At 37.2% G+C, this 20,923-nt stretch overlaps 1 protein-coding gene and 1 long non-coding RNA gene across 2 annotated transcripts; both read right to left on the bottom strand.

Moving 5' to 3' along the window:
* Window positions 1-2,109: 2,109 nt before the first annotated feature.
* LOC143558065 (uncharacterized) lies at window positions 2,110-3,987 on the bottom strand. The gene is made up of 5 exons (XR_013139665.1): window positions 3,949-3,987; window positions 3,772-3,867; window positions 3,506-3,705; window positions 2,728-3,396; window positions 2,110-2,206 (listed from the first exon to the last, which is right to left on the bottom strand). It is a non-coding gene; the product is annotated as an uncharacterized LOC143558065 (long non-coding RNA).
* Window positions 3,988-11,045: 7,058 nt separating this feature from the next.
* LOC143558064 (glutamate synthase 1 [NADH], chloroplastic-like) lies at window positions 11,046-12,157 on the bottom strand. Its single transcript, XM_077046987.1, has 4 exons — window positions 11,991-12,157; window positions 11,721-11,873; window positions 11,530-11,630; window positions 11,046-11,443 (listed from the first exon to the last, which is right to left on the bottom strand). The coding sequence occupies exons 1-4, from the start codon at window positions 12,108-12,110 to the stop codon at window positions 11,269-11,271; spliced, it is 549 nt and encodes a 182-aa protein (XP_076903102.1). The 5' UTR covers window positions 12,111-12,157; the 3' UTR covers window positions 11,046-11,268.
* Window positions 12,158-20,923: the final 8,766 nt, after the last annotated feature.

Genomic DNA, 20,923 nt, shown 5'->3' with positions numbered 1-20,923 from the left:
CATGAGTTGCAAAAATTAGCATTTAAGCATGTAGAAACTTTGCAAATAAGTTATTATGACAAACTACTCGTACTTGTGAAAAAATAGACTCAATCTCCACTTTTAACATAAGTGTAGGCCTAATTACTTATATAAATTCATATTTTAGAAATTTTCATATGCATTTTCATTTACTAGGTTAAATGTTCGATTCTCCTTTTCCATAATTCATCATCTCTATTCCTTTCAACTTTTTTTTTCTTTTTCTATCTTCATCCTAGCCAGAATCTATCTTTAAAATATGCTATGTGACTTTTAATTTATCTTTATGCATTATTATTATATTTTCAAATCAAGAATAGTTATAAACACATGATAAATTCCTTCCAAACTTTAGTTTTATGTTTCTAAAAACTCTTGGCAAATTCCTTCAAGTCACTCCTTTTATACACTCCAAATAAAAAAATACCTATTAAATGATTAATCAAAAGCATCTTTTAAACATCATCTAAACATCATATAATTATGATATTTTTTTCATACTGATAATTGTTTACTCGCGTGTTGCGGCGCGCAGATTATTTGTTGGTAACGTTACTAAATGACCTATACTTTGTAAAAAATTTGCAGGTGTCGTGTTAGAATATGTCACATGATGCTTTATTCAATTCGATCTATACTTTCATCATTTTGTTCTACGTTAGATTAATATGTCACATGATTATTAAATCAACTGAATTTAAGCAACTGAGATATGTGTGATAATAATAAAGTTAAAAATGGTGTGAATGTGCGATAATTTGCTGTACAATTAAAGCAAGCAAGTGATCTTTAATTTCTAGACAAAAACAAAAGAATCTTTCACATGTGAAAACTTCCACTCACGTACCTTCTTTTCTAAAGTCACGAATAACATTAAACAAGGCATTGCCTATTCATACACCCATTAGTATGTTTCACATGTGAAAACTTGCAGACATTCACCGTACGAACCTTATTTTCCAGTAAAATAATGTGTATAGATTATGGTTCCCGTTTTAATTCAAATACTTGTAATCTATTTTATTAAAATATTTAGGGCCTAATAAATTGCTATTCACATTTTAACTTCTAATGATTGATGTTGCTTAGTTATGTTTAATAATATTCGTTTACTTGTGTTAGTTATATTCGTTGGTTATACTCATTTATGTTTCGTGAACCATTCGTTAACTGTTACTATTCATCGTTTGTTCAGTTAAAGTTAATCGGACAAACGATCGAACATAAACAAGCCCCATTCTAATTCGTTCAGTTCATTTACCAGCCTCCATGACACACAGATAATTTATCATGAATTATATCTTTTGGACAATAATTGTTTCTGGTCAACCTAGCAGGACTTGTTTCTATCTGTACCAATAAAACTTCTTTTAACCCGTTATCCAGCCCGACAAGCGTGTCCATTTCGATACATGAGCATAGATGTAGGCCACGAAAATATTTTTGACAACAATACCGAAGTGGAGATGCATCCTGTTAAGCCCGCAATAAGCCCTCCCATGTTTTTATATTAAATCTATATAAGGCTAACTAGTAGATGTGCCCGCGCGTTGCGGCGGGACACCATGAAGATTAGGTCGGTATGAGTAAGGTTCCCAACATAGATGCGACGGAAATTTGATGGTGTCGTTACGGTTGTGATGGCACGGTAGTTTTCTATAGGTTAATGCAACATATGCTAGTGTAGGCTGAGTAAAAACAAGGACTAACTTTTAATTACTAACAAATATTATAAATATATCTAATGAAAGAAAAAGCTAAATATCTAAAACAAAACAAAGGCAAACAAAATGATCAAAAAACAACCTTAATTATGACATAAGTAAACAATACGATAATATCTTTTGCCATTACATAGTATACAAAAAAAATTATATATTTAAGAGATCATAAGCAAATAGTTAAATGGGCTTATAAAATGTCAAGGGATATATAGTGCCATTAAAAGTTGCCAGCGATCATGGGTTCTCTTATACCTTGAAATTAAATGTGTTGTCTAGAATCAACTGAACTATCTGTTTTACTATTTCGATGTTTTCAGAATCTTGGTCAACTGTTGACTTCGACCTTTGTTTTGTTTCAGGTCCTCAACATGCCACATATTGTTTCTATTTTCGTTGTAAACTTCAGCCTAAACCAATCATTAGATGCAGATTCATGTTATGCCAACTCCAGCATCCTATATCTGCCACAACAACATAATATTCCTACTATAAAACAAATTCAAAAACTGATTCAAATAAAAGATCAAGTAACCTGAAACTTTATGGTTGGGGTTGGAGTTGAAATTTAATTGTTGTGTTTGGACTTTGACATTAAGAGTTAAATCTATTTTGGGCATTTTGTTGCAAGCTTGTACAGGTCAAACCTTTCCAAGAAACAATAAGTTAATTTATGCTATCCAATTGATGAGTCAATGGGTGTGCATGAAACCGAAAGATACTGACCAAACCAGGAGTTGCTTATTGTCGATGTTGTATTATAAATTTGTATTGTTTTTGATGTAATTCAGGTTATGTTGTTATCATACTTTCAAAATCAGGTTTTGTGCTGTCACTATTAATGCAACAGGTTATGTACTTTTTGTGATAGATGAAAGGTTACTTAAGAGTATATGTTGTAAATATTATTAGGCTTATTGGGAAGAAATCAATCAAACAAAGAGTTTACCATAGTTTCTTCATTTTGTTAAGGAACTTGTTAAACCCGTCAAATCCGTCACGCAGAACCGGTTTATATACCCGGACCGACCCATTTGTAATAGGTCCTGTTCCGGGTTTGAGAAATTATTCAAATCGGTTCCAGTTCCGGTCCAGGTCGGACACGTTGCACACCCCTATTAACATAAACCTTTACTGATTCTTTACAGTTCAATTTAGTATGACTAATTTGCCCCAAAAATCCAAGGTGTTCATTGAGCTTTAATTTAGACAAGGCAACAAACAAGGTAAACAAGTGTAATGAGCGAGCCAACGAGTCAATCTTACCTTGGCTCGGGATTGGCTCATTTACTAACAGATCCGTATCGGAAAGTAAAAAATTTTGACCGTTCACGTTTTTGGAAAGAACCCGTTTTAACCATACCACGTTTCATATGTTGTTTCATCAAATAATAAAACGACCAAGTTAAAATAAACAGAGGTAAAAAAAGGGAAAATAAGTACAAGTCATTACATAAGGGAAAAAAAGGGTAAATAAGTTCAGCTTGTTTATCTTAGCGAACTAAAATGTTTAGCTAGAGCTCACTCGTTACAAACCCTTGGACTACAAAGGGAGTCCGCTCGTCTCGTTTACAAACAATCCAATATCAAGCGAGCCATGAGTTGCTTCTGACTTCGCTTGACATAAAAACCGATAATCTTGCATTCGTTCATCCTATATGATTGATTGAGTATTATTATTATTATTATTATTATTATTATTACTGGAATATCATGTATTCAACTAAAACATATAACAAGTTGAACAAGTGGAAAAGGCTTACTTTGATGAGGTGGGAAGAGTGAGGCATAGGACACTGGACCAGTCTATGGTTCCATCAAAGCCGAGCAATATTCATATAAAGCCTTCATTTGAGGATCCATGTTCTTGTCATTTTGCCATGCTTCGAGGATCATCATCATAACCGCCTCGGTAGACTTCTGCCCGCTCGTACTAAAAGCTCCAAAACACCATCAAAAGCACCTAAACAATAAACAAAATATTAATATTAAAAAAAAACAAACAATTCTTATCAAATGCTGTAAAGACATTATTACGATGAGTTGGCGTCCACGATAGGAAGAAGCTTCTTCATCTCGTTCTTTGAGAGGCCGAGGTCTTTGCATTTTAAAAGCCCCTCACGCGCTTTCATCTTTAATAAACAAACACCTAATTATTTTTTTCATATATAAATGTACACATTAGAGTGCAAAATAAAGTGTTTACCAATTAACATTTCCTCTAAGCGTGTTAATTTCACCGTTATGTTCAAGAACACGCATCGGTTGTACACGATCAGATAAACTTGGTGAAAGATTGTATATTGATTGTGTTTAACATAATACAATAGGTTCTATATTTATAGATCTACAATAGATTTCTAGGGCCGGCTAACATAAGCCTAGGGCTGGCCCATAAGACCATAAATGTATTGACTAATACTCTCCCTCAAGCTAAGGCCGGGGACCGACTCTTAGCTTGGACTTTAAGAATAGAAAACGATCTGATGGTAGCGGCTTTGTGAACACATCGGAAATTTGATCATGTGTAGAGATAAACTGAACTGATAGCCTTCTTTGTGCAACTTTCTCTCGAACGAAGTGAAAATCTACTTCCACATGTTTTGTTCTAGCATGAAAAACCGGATTAGCAGATAGATATGTAGCTCCTAGATTGTCACACCATAGAGTAGGAGCAGAGTGCATTGGGACACGAAGTTCTCTTAATAATGTTTCAAGCCAAGTCAATTCAGCAACCGTGTAACATCTTAAATTTTCATATTTAATAAAATAAAGTCGCTTTTGGTTATTAGGCCTAAATAAGTAATTAATACTAACAAGGAAAATGTCATGGACTTGGAATAATTATGGTGGATTAAAGGGTAATGGGCCTTAGGTCCATGGGCTTTAAGGGATATAAATACCCCTTAAACCATCCTAAAACCCTAATCCTCATTCTTACCTTCCATATTTGCCTATCACACTCAAAAACACACACACCTGCACACATATATACACGGCCGTGAGGGTTGGGGCGAAGTTAGGGATCGAGTAGACGATAGTTCAAGTAGATCTTTATTACACGAGCTATATACAAGATCTAGGATTCTTAATCAAGCCAAACGAGATCCAACGAACACGAAAAGGTATGTTTTGATCTTAAAGTTTACGTTTTTATTAACGTTTAACCTTGAAACTTAGAACGAGATTAGACCAGGTGTAAATGGAACGTAAAGTTGTGAACTTGATGTTAGAAACAAACTTAAGAAAACCCGCGTCTGCTTGTGAATCGTTTAAGATAAACCGAAGGTCTTGTATTGAACGTTTTTGAAATTAAAGGTCCAAACTTTACATGTTTTCGGGCCAAATCAAATCCAAAACGACCACAGGAATGATCGCGGGATGGTTAAATGCCATACCCGGGGATTTCAGGTTGAACGATGGTGATTACCGGGAGGACTAGGGACAAACAGGGCTGCAGCTGGATAACTTCGCTGCATGCCAAGTTCGCTCCTGATCAACTTCGTTCCCCAGTAAGTTCGCCTGCATGTTCGCGAAGCATATTCGCCGAGCACTAAGTTCGCCTAACATTAATTTCGCCTAAGGCTAAGTCCGCCGAATGATTAACTTCGCTTAGCTTAAGTTCGCCAAGCTGTGAACTTCGCCTAATACAAGTTCGCTTACTTAAGTTCGCATATACTTAAATTCGCTAAAGTTTAGGTTCGTTGAAAGTTTAAGTTCGTTTAAATTAAGTTCGCCTAACACGTATGTTCGCTTACATTTAAGGAAACGAATCAGATAGGAATCAGACTTAATGCGTCTTAGAAAATAAATTAAAATCCTAATGGAAAATGTGTTAAGATAGTTAATGTAAATAAATATTTTTCCAAGCTGACCTGGCAGCTCGACCCTAGCCAGGGGCTCTGCCCCTTGGACCCTTCTAGGGGCTGCCGCCCCTAGAACCCCACTGCTAAGGGCGCTACCCCCAGACCCCCGTTCGTTATGGGTAATAACTAAGACTAGAAAGATGATACGAGTAGTGATAGTTAATTGATACGTGTAATTATTATACAGTCAGCCGTGCACAACTAAAGAAAGGGATTACCATCAACGGTGAACGTAACCGACTTCAGGTGAGTTTCTAGCCCCATTTCCTTGTTATGTTTTCGGGGCTGTGTGCATACTCGATGTGAATGTTAATACACTTACCTTAAATGGTAAGTGTATGTCTTATTGACGATTGTGATAGTTATGTATGTATGCTTGACAATACGTGAACGACCTTCGGGTATTGCACGTATTGTTAAGGTAAGTATAGTATAGTAGGTATGAAATGCGTATGTGAATAAGGGAGTATGTACGATTATGTTGTGTATGGTATTAATTGTACGGATATGATAATGAAATGTAAGGTAATGTTAAAGGGTTGCATACCCTAATAATATATGCGAAGGATAAAGGGTTGCATACCCTAATAATATATGCGAAGGTTAAAGGGTTGCATACCCTAATAATATATGCAAAGGTTAAAGGGTTGCATACCCTAATAATATATGCGAAGGTTATAGGGCGTAATGCTCTTTAAAACGTAAGGTAAGTATATGTAAGAAAGAAAGTGCGAAGGTAAGTATATGATAAACGAAAGTACGAAAGGATGTACTTATGAATGTATTGTATGTTATGTAATTAACTAGAACTCACTTAGCGTAGCTGACTTTTAGTATGCACGCAGGTGAGTAGAATGAGGCAGCTCGCTTGAGGGGACACGTGGCATCGAATAAGAGGCTGGCATCGCAAGACTAAAGACGTTTATTAGTTTATGCTTTAAAGACAATATGTTATTTAAGACGAATTATGGATTGATGGGTAATGTTTTATGAAAGTTTTATTTTCCGCGAATGTTTCTATTAACTCTGATTATTAGAACTATGTGAATGAGTAAATCCAACGTCCAAATGTGAGGCACCGGTAACGGGGCCTTACAAACCGTATCGGCCAAAGCCTAATATTCAGATTCGGTAGATGACCGAGATACAGTCTTTTGTTTTCTAGCTGACCATGAAATAAGATTTGACCCAAGATAAATAGCATATCCTCCCGTGGATCGACGGTCATCCAGGCATCCAGCCCATTCAGCATCAGAAAAGGCGGTCAACTGATGAAAGGAAACATCCGTATAGGCATGCAAAACAGGAGATGAGGAGCTGGAAATCAAGAGACCATGACTAGCAGTTCCATGTAAATATCGTAAGATGCGTTTTACAGCAGACCAGTGATTGTCAGTAGGAGAATGCATGAACTGACAAACTTTATTAACCGCAAATGTGATATCAGGCCGGGAGAGAGTAACATATTGTAATGCACCAACCACTTGTCTATATTTTACTGGATCCTCAAACTGAGAGCTGTCACCAAGATAAAGAGGGTTACCTGTCGCGCACGGTGATGTAACCGGTTTGGACTGGGACAATTTCGCCCGGTCCAATAATTCATTAATGTACTTCTGTTGTGAAAGAATGATATCGGAACCTTTACGAATCACCTCAATACCCATAAAATACGATAAGGGCCCCATGTCTTGTATTGCAAACGATTTACTAAGACATTGCACCACATGATTGATAGCCTGATTGTTGTTACCTTTTAAAATAATGTCATCGACATATACTAGCATATACAAAAGTGTCCCTTTACCAGAATAAATAAACAAGGAAGGATCTGTTCTAGATCCCCTAAATCCGAGAGCAAGTAAAGCAGAAGAGAGTCGTTCAAACCAAGCCCGTGGTGCCTGTTTGTGGCCATACAAAGACTTATGCAAAAGGCACACATGATTTGGCTTACGAGGGTCAACAAAGCCTTGTGGTTGCTTCAAATATATTGTTTCCTTCAGATCACCATGTAAGAAAGCATTTTGAACATCAAGCTGTCGTAGAGACCATTGTTTGGTGACAGCTAATGATAAAACGACCCTGATTGTAGTGGATTTCACTACTGGACTAAATGTTTCAGTATAGTCTATACCAGGTTGTTGATTAAAACCTTTAGCGACTTGACGCGCCTTGTAGCGCTTAATTGCCCTATTTTGGTCTCTTTTAACTTTATATACCCATTTGCAATCAACCACATTAGTATGTGGAACACAAGGAACCAAAGACCAGGTACCATTACGGATAAGAGCTGAGTATTCGTCCGCCATGGCCTGGCAACGGTAAAGGTGGAGGGTTCTGTGTGAGATGTAGGAATGGAGGTTTGAAATGACGAGGGATTGTATGGTTTAGTTTGTTTGGGCTGTGGGCGTAGGTTAGCTGGATTTTGGCGTTGTGGAGGAGGTGGGTTTGGGTTTGGGTTTGGAGTAGGTGTGTGAGTTGATTGGGGGGCTGAAATAGGTTGTGGATCAGGTGGATTAAAGTCGTTAATCGGCTGGTCAGATTGTAGGGTGGTAGAAGATGGCTGAGTGGTGCTTGTTGGGTGAATAGTGGTTGACTGATGGTATCGGTCAAAGGCTGGGGAAGTGGGAACCGGGTTTGTTGTGGACCAGCGGGTGTAAGTACGAGTTGGTGGATCTGTAGAGTGTGTATGACTAGGGTCGGGTGGTGGGGTTGTGGTGGTATTTCAAGAATCCACCATGTTTAGGGGAATGGAAGTTATGGGATAAGATGAAACATATGGATCAGGAGATGAATTTGGGGAGGAGGTGGTGGGTTTAGTAAGGAAAGGAAAAGAATTTTCGTTGAACCGAACGTGACGGGCAATATAAATACGTTCTGTGACGAGGTCTAAGCATCGATACCCGTGATGATAGGTGCAATACCCAAGAAAAATACAAGGTGTAGATCGAAAATCCATTTTGTTGGGATTATAAGAACGAAGGTGAGGAAAGCACTGGCAACCGAACACGCGAAGAAAGGAGAAATCAGGTTTACGGTGGTATAAGTGTTCGAAGGGGCTGGTGTTGGAATTTATACGAGGGGGCATTATATTTATTAGGTAGACGGCAGTTTCAAAAGTATAATGCCAGAAACGTTGAGGGGCATGGGATTGTGCCATTAATGTTAAGCCCGTTTCAACAACATGACGATGACGTCTTTCAACAACACCATTTTGTTCGCTGGTGTGAGGACAAGAGAGACGGTGAATAACGCCAATAGAGGCAAAAAAAGATGAAAGATTTCTGAATTCCCCACCCCAATCGGTCTGCACAGTTTTTAGTTTAGTGGAGAATTGTCGTTCAGCCATAGTGACAAATTGTGTAAAGGTGGCAAACACATCTGATTTTTGTTTTAAAGGAAACCACATAAATTTAGAGAAATGGTCAACACACAAAAGAAAGTAGTTATAACCATCAAACGAAGTCATAGGGGCTGGTCCCCAAACATCACAGAAAACTGAATCCAAAATACGAGTACTTTTATAATCAGCAGACAATAAATTAAGTTTGGAAGATTTTCCAACAGAACAAGCAATGCAATGAGAATCAAAAGTCTTTGCAGAAATAGGTAAACAATATTTAGAAAGCATAGTCTGACATAACTGGGAATGTGGATGTCCCAAACGTTGATGCCATGTGGTTGTTGAAGTTCGAGATGTCGAAAAAGCAACTTTTGGATGTTGATGGAGTGGTAGTTTGATAGAGTAGAGTCCATCGTCACTTGGACTCGTGAGGAGGGTAGTGTGGGTAGAATTGTCCTTCACAGCAAAAAAATGTAGCATGAAATTCAAAATAAACATGATTATCCTCACAAATTTTTTGTACAGAAAGAAGGTGTTGTTTGATCTCAGGTACATGAAGGACATTGTTAAGTGAAAGGTTTTGTTAAGTGAGAAAAGTTTTGATGAACCGATATGTAAAATGGGAAGAGCGTTACCATTACCAACACGAAGATGATCATCACCGTAGTAAGATTCTGCGGAGTCAAAACCAGACAAATCCGGTGCTACATGGTGATTAGAACCTATGTCCGGAAGCCACGAAGTAGACGCTTGTGAGCGATAATCTGCATAATTGGCGGACGGTTGTCTCGTTTGGAAGGTGGAGGGATCTCGTTTTGGGCATTCAAATGGCACATGTCCAATTCCACACCTGTTACAAGAACCCCATACCATGTTTTGATTTGTAGCCCAACTAAACTGACCTTGACCTGAATTACGAGAGGTGCTTTCCGGGCTGCGGTTGTAGAAGTTGTTCCCACGGCTGCCACGACCGCCACGGCCGCGACTATAGTTGGACTGACCGGGCCTGTTTGTGTAAAAAGCTTGAGGTGCGGTGGCGGGTGATGAAACAGAAGATGGTTGTAACTGAAAACCAAGACGGCTAACAAGTTGTTGAAGTGCCTGAACTGTATCAGTTGGAACCGAAGGTGTAATAGCTGCTATGGCAGCTGTAAAAGCTTGAGCATTTGGAATTGCAGGGGCTGATTTTTGGATCATAAACTCATGATCTTCAAGAAGACCAGGGAGTTCATTGAAGACAGTTGTATATTGTCTAGCAAAGAGGGTTTGTTTGACTCCGTTGTACTCCTCACGAAGACCTGCAACAACAAGCATAAAAATATCTTTGTCGGGCATGGGTTGGCCAATATTTGCAAGGGCATTTGCATACTCTTGTGCCCTTGCAAGATATGCAGCAGATGTCTCGTCTTTCTCCATTTGTATTTTTAACAATTGTGCCTTCAATGTAAATTCTCTAGAAGAAGTGTGTGGGGCATAGGCTCGTTCAAGACCAAGCCAAAGGTCACGTGAGGTAACACCTTGCACGTGTTGAAAGGATGTTTCAGAGATGGTTGAGATAATTAGCATCCTAACATGTGCATCATTGCACAACCAGATCGTGTAATTGGGGTTTGATTGGGTGACAAGTGTTGTATCCTCCTTTGCAGAGGTTCTTGGAGCGGAGATGGTGGGAGAAGGACATGGAATACTCCCATCAACATAACCGAATAGGCTATGTGTAGTGAGAAAGGGTTGAATCATAAGTTTCCAGTGACCATAGTTTGTAGGGGATAGAGTGAAACCAAACTTATGAGAGTTGTGTGAAGTTTTCTCTGTGGTGGTGAAGGCTGTAAGTTGTTGATCAGCCATGGTATGTAATGGATCTGGAAAGAAGAAAGATGATATAAGTGTATTGTGGAGAGTGGCGGCAGAAAGAAGTGGGTCAGAACCCTAAGCTCTAATACCAAGATAAACTTGGTGAAAGATTGTATATTGATTATGTTTAACATAATACAATAGGTTCTATATTTATAGATCTACAATAGATTTCTAGGGCCGGCTGACATAAGCCTAGGGCTGGCCCATAAGACCATAAATGTATTGACTAATACGATCCCAGCTAGGAAACGTGTTGGTTGAAAACCGAGAATGAATCTGTACAACCGATATTATTTAGTCAATAACATTATTAAAATGGCTGTAAAAGTTAGCATCAAAGTACACTTGTGACTGAACCAATAATATACGGATGGTGAACACGAGGGGTCTTATCTTCAAGAAGTGAGCAAAACACTTCTTAATGCCAACTCACCACTGAAGAATCCAATCCAGCATCCCGTTAACCGGTTGATCCAATGCTGTTGTTAAGTGTCATGTCAGCAGACAAAGAATCAAGTTTATGAAAAAATATATTTAGCAGTGCCATGTAGCTCGTAAACCTTTCGTTCCCGAGATCCGCGTGATAATACTCCTTCAGCTGGTTTGGTTTCAACTGACCTTTATACACCACAGTTCTACATTCAATGAAAAAATAATAATAAATAAATAAATTATATAAATATTAAATAGTCAATAATTAATAATCTCAAGGAAAACAAACCTAGATGATAAAGAACATATATAGAAGTCACGGACCCCACCGTGTTGAAGGTTCAATGCAGCCCGAATGGCTACCATTGAAACCCGTCTTAGTATGTACATCTGCAAATATAAGACAAATATAAATATAAAGATCGTCTCGTATTTAAAAAGGTTAAAATGGTCAAATGCAAGGAAATAAATAATGTATACCTGTCGCTCAAAATCGACTTTTGACTTGGGGGTGAGAGTGAGGAACACTTGTTCGATAACGGGTTCGGTTTGTAAAGCGTATTTGCCGAAACCAGAAATATCTGTCGGGACCGTACGCCAACCAAGAACCGTGTGCCCAAGTGACTCAGCAACCTAAAACCAAAAATGTAAACTTTTAAACCGAATTCAACATAAACTGCATAAAGATCATAAACCTTGTTTTTGAATATTTAAAGTAATAATAATTCATCATTTAAATTCTTGAAATACCTTTGTGAACACAATCTTGCTCTGCTTCCTTCTGGTAACAGAAGTCGGCAAGAAGAACATGCCGACAGCAAAATTACCTGGTGCGGGTAGCTCAAACCCTTCATCCTTTGCCACCTGCATAAATCATTATTTTTTAAAATCTTACAGATTCCTAAAACCCGGTGTGGCAACCATTGATAAGTGATGAATGAATTAATTTGTTGCAACCATGGTTGTACAGAACCAAACCTTTACACCCAAAATGGTGTGCTTAAGATTGAGAACATCAAAACTGCATAATAAAGGCTGCAGAAATTACTAACAAAATATGAAAGTTGTTAAAAGTAATCAATTAAGTTCATAAAAAATCAAAGGTAAACCTAATATAACAAAACTACAAACCCTGAACATGAATTTGAGGCGAAATTGAATAACTGGATAATGGCTGTTGAAGAAGGAAGCGATTAGAGATGAAAAGAGACGGCAATTGGAAGTCGAAATAGGGCTTGTGACCTGAATTAATTAAGCATTTGCTAGGTTTTGTTTTATTGAATATGATCCATCCCCAATTGAGAATTGAAACGGACGGTAGGGGTGTTTCACATTCATCTTGATGGCTTCAGACGGAATTGATTGACATTATAATTAAAAGGACGCAATCAATTTTCGGATGGACGCAATCAGTTGTTCAATTTAAGCAGTATTTGAAGAAGTTCGCCGGAGGAAATCGTTAAAAGTAATTGAGTTGGCCGGCGGTGGAGGTATCATAAATAATACGACGTCTCTAAGAGAGAGAGAAATGGAAGATGAAAAGGTGTGTATCCTTATTATTATTATAATAATAATAATAATAATAATGTAGTATAGATATAGATATAGATATAGAGGGGATGGTTCAAGAGAAAAGTCAAGTTATTGCAAGAAGTGTGAGAAGTGATTTATAGCCATTGATCAATACATTAACTATGACATTTTTGTAATTAGTTGGTCAATGATTTAATGTCATTTTAATAGAAAAGGGTAGTGTAGTAATTTGTGCTTTAAAAGAAACGTTAAAAGTTACACCTAATAATTAAAATACCAGACTTAAAGTTTCACTAATTATTGATAACTTCCAAAATACCATACTTCCAAAATTAACACAAAAACTCAATCTCACAATAATCAGGGGATTCATAGGATCTTCATTCACTTAGGGGAAACTGTTCATCAATTTTGCATAAAAGGGGTTGTTTTGCTGATAGAAACCTAGGGTTTTTTTATCACGTCATGAGCTATGAGTGGCCTAACAGCCGGTGGTTTAGGAGCCGACGATATCGAAGGTTAGATTATTGTTGTTTGTCAAATTGCGTTTATTATATGTTGTTATCGATGTAGGAAGATCTTTAATTATGTTATTCCAGAACTTAATCAGTGGTTAAAAGATGTTAGTTTTTTTGGTTCTTCATCCAATTTCAAGTTTTTTTTCCTACTTTTTTTCTATTAAATCTTGAACTTAATTGGTAGTAAAAAATGTTACTTTTTTTTTCTTCATCCGATTTCAAGTTTTTCCTACTTTTTTTATAACGACAACCCCTAATTATATGTTGGAGTCTTGATTGCGATAGTGAATACAAAGGTCATTTGAGTATGTATAAAATCTGTGGTATACAATGGTGCTTTGATAGTTAACTAGTTAAAAGATATTGTAATTAATTTTTTTGCAACGTGTTTGTTGTGGGTAGGTTATGCAATTATAGTGAATGTATTTTATTTTTATTTTTTTTTTGCAATGTGTTGGTTGTGTGTAGGCATAGCCTACAGGTAAAACATGTGAGCTTGGCAAAAAAATGTGTAGGTTATGTAGGATGTCAAACAACCTACATATTATATGTTATCTGCAGTGTAGGATGCCAAAAGAAGATGACAATATATGTTATATGCAGCGTAGGATGTGTAGGGTGCCAAAAGAATATGGTAATGTATGTTACATGCAATGGATGATGCTAAAAGAAGATGGTAACATACGTTATGTGCAATGTAGGGTGTCAACATAATATGTAATGTATGTTATGTGTAGTGTATACAATGTAGGATGCTAGAAAAAGATGTTTGTTGTGTGTTGTGTAGGTTGTTTAGGTAGTGTATGTTATCATAGTTTATGCAGTGTAGGTTGTTTAGGATGTGCATGTATTGTAGGTTTTGCGATGTAGGTTGTCTAGGATGTTTATGTTTTTGTAGGTTCTGATTTGTAGGTTGTGTATGTTATATGTATCATTTTTTTAACATTGCTATTTTCTTATATGCAGCAAAAAAAATAAAAAAAAGGTGGGTTTTGAGAGATTTGTGCATAAATTAATGGATGGTATTGTTGGATACATTAATAAAAAGCACTTTAAATAATAAAATTGCTTATGACCATGTTTAAATTAATAAAATAGCTAATGACAAATTATTTGTCTAACTATAACTTAATTGACTGATACTAAACGTTGATATCAGAATTTCACTTGTAAAGGCTTCATCTAACAGGGTAAACACAATTTTATAGTGATAGTTTTGATGTAATCTTACTGTTGATTATTTCTGAATTGTTGTGTAGGGAGTAGTTATGAAAGTGCTTATGAATTACTTATATTGTTTATGGAATCTTACTGTTGATTGCTTGTCTTTGCTACTATTTAGTCTTTGCCTAGTAGTTTGGTAGGTATAAATTAGTTGCACATATGTTAAATAATACATAATGTTTGTAATGTATGTTTTCATGTTTATTATATAGTAAGTTTTTTTATGTGTTTTTTTGATGTATATTGTCTTTGTTTTTAAACAGATCGAAAGACGTGTGATGTTTTGAAAATTCACAAACAAAAAAGGCGAGACTTTGGTGAAAATCAATGTTAAACGTACGCTGAAGGTTGATGACAATAACCACATTTGATTGTGGCTACATACATAATTTGGTTTAAGAGTTTTATTCATTTATGGATTCGGGATTATTTTGGAGGATCGAATTAACTTAATTTTTTTTGTAATGTGATGTTTTTATTCATGATTTGTACAGTTTCATACATGTAGAATGTTTTTATGGAATTTGGCATACACGAATCCAAAAAAAAATTATTTTGAATGATTTGGTTTTCTTTTTAATGGCTGAAAATATAAAAATTGAAATAGAGATATAATAAAATTTCGTGTGTGGGAATACATTGTGATACAGTGTATAAGTTTCTTTTGATGTGTAGGATATGTATTAGTTGTGTATGTATGATATGTTATGTGTTTTGCTATGTAGGTAATATATCAATTATACACAGAATAATAATATGTAATTTGTTTATTTACATGTGTTATGTTATTTTGTGTAGGAACTATTTTTTTATAAGAAAGAATAGTGTTGGTGCATAATGTCAGTAGTTCAGTATCTCGTGTTTTGTATGTGTCTGTAATCGTGTTAGATTGTTAGTTTTGGTTTTGAATATTGTTTTGCACAAGTTCGCCTGGGATGTAGGCGAACTTGGAGATAAGCGAAGTTATGACAACTTCGCCTAGTATGTTAGGCGAAGTTGTCGAGGTCTATTTAAACCTCACTTCGACTTATTTTGATAATGTTTTTTTCCGAACGCGTATTGGTGATTACTGATATCACGTGTTGAAGTGTTGCAATACAATCGTGCTTATTAGTATTGTGACGTGTGTTTGTTTATCGGTTCAACGTATTATCTATCTTATGCTCGTATCGTATTACGTGGGGATTCCGCACCCTCGTGTTACGAGATACTCCTGTGTAGATCCGGCTGGGAACCTACAATTGGTATCAGAGCATTTGCTCGTGATTGTGTGGTTCGGGATTATCACACGGATGTAAAGATCGTTCCGTTCGACTATTCGCGGAACGAGTTTACGTTGAAATACCTAGTTTTTGTGTCTTACCCATCTCCCACCATCAAATATACCCCAAAACACCTTCGCATACCTCGCAATACATCCAATTAAAACCTGCAAAACCTTGTGTTCATCCGGCGAAGTTGCCGTCATCTTACGTAGGGTTTAAGCGAACTTATAAGGTTTAAGTGAAGTTACTGTGAAGGCGAAGTTAAGTCCAAGCGAAGTTAAGTCCAAGCGAATTTAAGTCCAAGCGAAGTTAAGGCCAAGCGAAGTTATAATAACTTCGCTATCTGGTCACTGTTTAAAAAAAAATACTTTCTTTGTATTTCGAGTTGTGTTTCTCTCAACTATGACTTCAATAAACATTACAGAACTAGTAAAAGTGGATGTTGAAGCCGGTTCAGCAACTAAAGCTCCAAAAATGCTTAAGGGTACCGATTTCGTTGCATTGAAAGATCGGTTTGAACAGTATGTGAAGTATCAAGATGCTAAGATGTGGGTTTGCATTCAAGATGGATACATTCCACCAACATCCTTGTTTGAAGGTCGTGAACAAATTAAGAAGTACAGTAAGATGGAAGAGGAGGAAAAGAAAATGTATGAGGCAGAGAGTAAAGCTCATGCAACAATAACCATGGCTCTTCCACAAGAGATTCTTCATACCTTCAAGAAGTACAAAACTGCTAGAGAGCTATGGGAAGCACTAGAAAATAGATATGAAGGTAATGTGGGGATACGTGCTTCCAAGACAAAGCTGCTAAAAACCCAATTCTCTGTATTCAAGTATTTGAAAAATGAATCACTTGACGATATCATCACAAGATATTATCACTTGATGACCGAACTTAGTAATTACTCCATTGAATACAAGGAAGAAGAGATAGTAGAGAAACTTCTTGATGCTCTTCCACCGAAATGGGAAATGTACACGGTTCTGATGAGAGAGGATAAAGACTTTGCCAAGATTGATTTGGAAACAGCAGTCAATAAGTTACGAAATTTTGAACTTAACATGGTTCGGAAGGAGACACCAACTGATCAGGTTCAGGATCCGGGAATGTATGGTGCGAAAGTCAATCCAAGCTTAAGTTCAAAATCAGAATCCACTGCCTACTACTCAAAGGGAGAATCAAACTCAAACTCAACTCGAGATGGTCATGTGATTCTCAATATGGATGGCGACGTATGTTTCGTAGCTGGAGGTAGTAATCCTTCAAAACCTCAAGCCACAACTGGAAATTTCTCGTCGAATGTACCAAGATACAACTACTCACAGATGCCCATGAGTGTTAAATCAGCTGAACAGCAGTTTGCTCTATATGCATCCTTCATTGCATCTTATGAGAACTACATCAAAGGTAAAATAGTCGACCCTGCAACTTTGGATGAAAACTATGATCAGATTGATGCTGATGATTTGGAAGAGATGGACCTGCAGTGGCAGATGGCTATGATAGTAAGAAGGGTAAAGAGATTCATGAAGAAAACGAGTAGAAAGTTCGTTGGAGAAAGACCAGGGTTTGATAAATCAAAGGTTCGATGTTACAACTGTCAACAAAATGGTCACTTTGCTAAGGAATGTACAAATGAGAGAGTCGAACGAAGTCAGAACAGGCCTACATAACAGAATGGGGGAGGTAGTAAGAATAGGGCTATGGTATCTAGACAGAATGGTGGATACAACTGGAATATACAAGTTGAGGAAGTGTTCGAACATGCTAATTTAGTAAACATCGAAACTGGAGGAAATGAGAGGGAGACGGGAGAAAATCAAGCATATATGGTAGAAGTGAACGATCAGCTCTCTAAGGTAAGTTCTGAACTTCATTGTGTACAATGTGAAAATCTGTCTGAATAATTAAAAACAATAACTGATCAGTTTGTTAGTTTGGACACACAATTTAAAACGTTAAAAGAAGATCATCACTATACTAAAACTAGAGAAAACAGTTACTCGGTAAAAATAAAAGCTAGTGAAAAAGATATCAGAAGTCTTAAAGCCAGTCTAGCTGAAAAAATACAAGTAATTGATCTTAGTTATGAAGTGTTAGAAGAAAAAACCAAACTAATTGCTGAAAAAGATAAACAGATAGCTGATTACTAGGTAAAAGTGGTGGAACTAAACAGAAAAATTGAACAATTTAGAAATTCTTCAGCAATGCTTGATCACATCATAAGTGTTCAACGTTCCCCAGTTAACAAAGGGGGAATTGGATTTTCTGAAGTTCCACCACCGTATAACAATAACTATACTTATAATCCTAGTAATCAGCAATCTGCGAATGTTGAGATTAGTCAGACAGTTCCAATCAAAATTTCTACGAAAGAAACTGAAGTTAATAAGAGCGAGACGAGTAAGTCAGGTTCTAACGTTGCGATCTCTGTCCTTAGCTCTGTCTCATCAAATTCGGACAAGTCATCCGAATTGGGTGAGATAAAAGAAGAGGTAGTGTTACTAAAACGTGGGGAGGAATATATGCCCGATGAAAAGAATTCTTCCCTAAATCCGTTTGTCCCACCATATGTTAGACAAACGGGTAGTAATGCAACCTCGACATCTGCAACAACTGTTGAGACGAAAGTTCAAAACAGAAGTTGTTTCAGATGCAATCAAGTAGGACACCTTATTGCTGATTGTCCTCTAAAACAGAGAAAATTTAGAGGTATGAGGCCTCCGAAAACTGAGAATAAAATGAATACTAATTATGATACTGGTAAGAATGCGAACACACCAAATTTCAGTCATTGGACTAATCCAAGATTTCAAAGAAATCGGTCTCATTTTTTCCCAGGTCACTACCAAACCAACAATTATAATTCAGTTAATTCACTAAGGTTTGGATGGCCTCATAGCCAGTCCTCTAGAAGGTTTCCTTTCAGAACTTACAGAAACCGTTCTCAAACTGACTTTGGGCAACCAAAGTACTGGATGCCGGTCAACAGATTTAATCGACCCAAGACCAGTAGGTCTTGGGTCCCTAGATTTTAATCTATTTCTTTAATTGTGCAGGAACAGTAAAACAGGGCTGTAAACAATCTGTGGGTTGTTGACAGTGGCTGTTCCCGGCACATGACTGGTAACAAGAATTTGTTACGTGACTGGAAATCTGTTCAAGGAGGAAGGGTTATTTTCGCTGGAGAGAGTGGAGGTAGAATCAGTGGTATTGGAACTGTGACAAATGAAAGAATGAAGTTAGAGAAGGTGAATTTTGTGGAAGAGTTGAAGCATAACTTGTTGAGTGTGTCTCAGATTTGTGACAAAGAATACACAGTGCATTTTACTAAAAATGAGGCAATCGTTCTTTATCATGGTTTCAAGATACCAGAGGCCTGGGTGGTGATGAAAGCTCCAAGAGAAAAGAACACGTATGTAATGGATATGAGGTCAACTGAAATGACAACAGAAGTGTCATGTCTTCTGTCAAAGGCAACTGAGTCTGAGTCTGAGTCAGAGTTATGGCATCAAAGAATGGGACATATACATCTTCGCAAAATGAATTACATTGTTATGAATGGGCTGGTGCTTGGTGTTCCCTTGAAGAATTTTAACTTTGAAGATCAATGCTTGTCGTGCAAGAAAGGAAAGCATCACAAAAAACCTCATCACTCCAAGAAGGTTAACTCAATTGTCAGTGCCCTAGACCTACTTCACATGGATCTCTTTGGTCCCGTGAATGTAAAGAGTCTAGGTGGAACGTCATACTGCTTGGTTGTAACCGATGATTTCTCTCGATACTCTTGGGTATACTTTCTGAAGGCAAAAGATGAGACAGTTCAGTTGGTAACTAACTTGATTACCAAGGTTGAAAATATTGTTGGGAGAAAGGTTAAGTACATCAGGAGTGATAATGGTACAGAGTTCAAGAATTATCAGATGGAGATGTTCTGCTTACAGAAAGGGATAGAACATCAGTACAGCGCCCCGTATACTCCGCAACAAAATGGGGTAGCTGTGAGGAAGAATAGGACGCTAATCGAAGGAGCCAGAACCATGCTGGCAGATGCTAAACTTCCCGTGGTGTTCTGGGCTGAAGCTGTTGCCACAGCCTTTTATATCCTTAATCGTGTTTTAACTGTTAAAAGATTAAATAAAACTTGTTATGAACTCATGCATGGTAGAAAGCCAAACTTGAATGGTCTCGAACCTTTCGGGTCCCCATGTTCGATATTAAAGACAAACTCAAAATTTGGTGAGAAAGCCGACGAAGGTATTTTAGTCGGCTATGTTGTTGGGACTCCCAACAGAAGAGTCTTTAATTTATCGAACAGCAAGGTTGAGGAGATATGTAACACTGACATTACGAGTTACAAATCACCAAGGCCTAGCATGGGACTCGCTGAAGCTTTCGACTATGATAAACTATTCAAATCTTTTAATATGCCTTACTTGGATTTTGCAGAAGTTGATGAGAAAATTGCTTCACAGATTCTGTATGACGAGGAGGAGAATATTGTGCAACGTCCGCGATACGACGAAAGTCAACCTTCCTCGTCAAGTGTCGTTGATACTCCTGCTGCCTCTACTGAAGAAGAATTCTACAATCCATTTCACTCTCAACATCAATCACATACTGATGAACTCTCTTCGATTTTAGAAAACAATCTGGAAGTCGGTCCGGTTCAGACTACTGGAATTCACAAAAATACCCTTTGGAGAATGTGATAGGTAATCTGTCTAACGGTGTTCAAACAAGAAGAAGTTTGGATGAACACACATGTGTTTACGCAAGCATTAAAGACACGGGTATCCTAAATGAATGCTTGTACACCTGCTTCATAAGCCAGATTGAACCAAAGAATTATCAAATGGCTCTAAAGGATAGCTCGTGGGTCGAAGCCATGCAAGAAGAATTAGCACAGTTTGAGAAGATGGAAGTATGGAAATTAGTTGAAAAATCACAGAAAGTAAATGCTATCGGTACAAAGTGGGTTTTTAAATGTAAGAGAGAAGAGAAAGGGATAATCATACAGAACAAGGCAAGGCTGGTAGTAAAAGGGTTCAATCAGCAAGAAGGAATCGACTACAACGAAGTGTTTGCTCCTGTGGCAAGATTGGAGGCAATTCGACTATTTTTGGCATTTGCTGCACA

The sequence above is a fragment of the Bidens hawaiensis genome, unplaced genomic scaffold, assembly GCF_021521415.1.
Source record: "Bidens hawaiensis isolate Kalapana, Puna unplaced genomic scaffold, B.hawaiensis_p1.1 tig00019320_1, whole genome shotgun sequence".
Taxonomy (NCBI): Eukaryota; Viridiplantae; Streptophyta; class Magnoliopsida; order Asterales; family Asteraceae; genus Bidens; species Bidens hawaiensis.
Note: the sequence above shows the minus strand (reverse complement) of the source record. Positions and strands in the feature narration are given on the sequence as shown.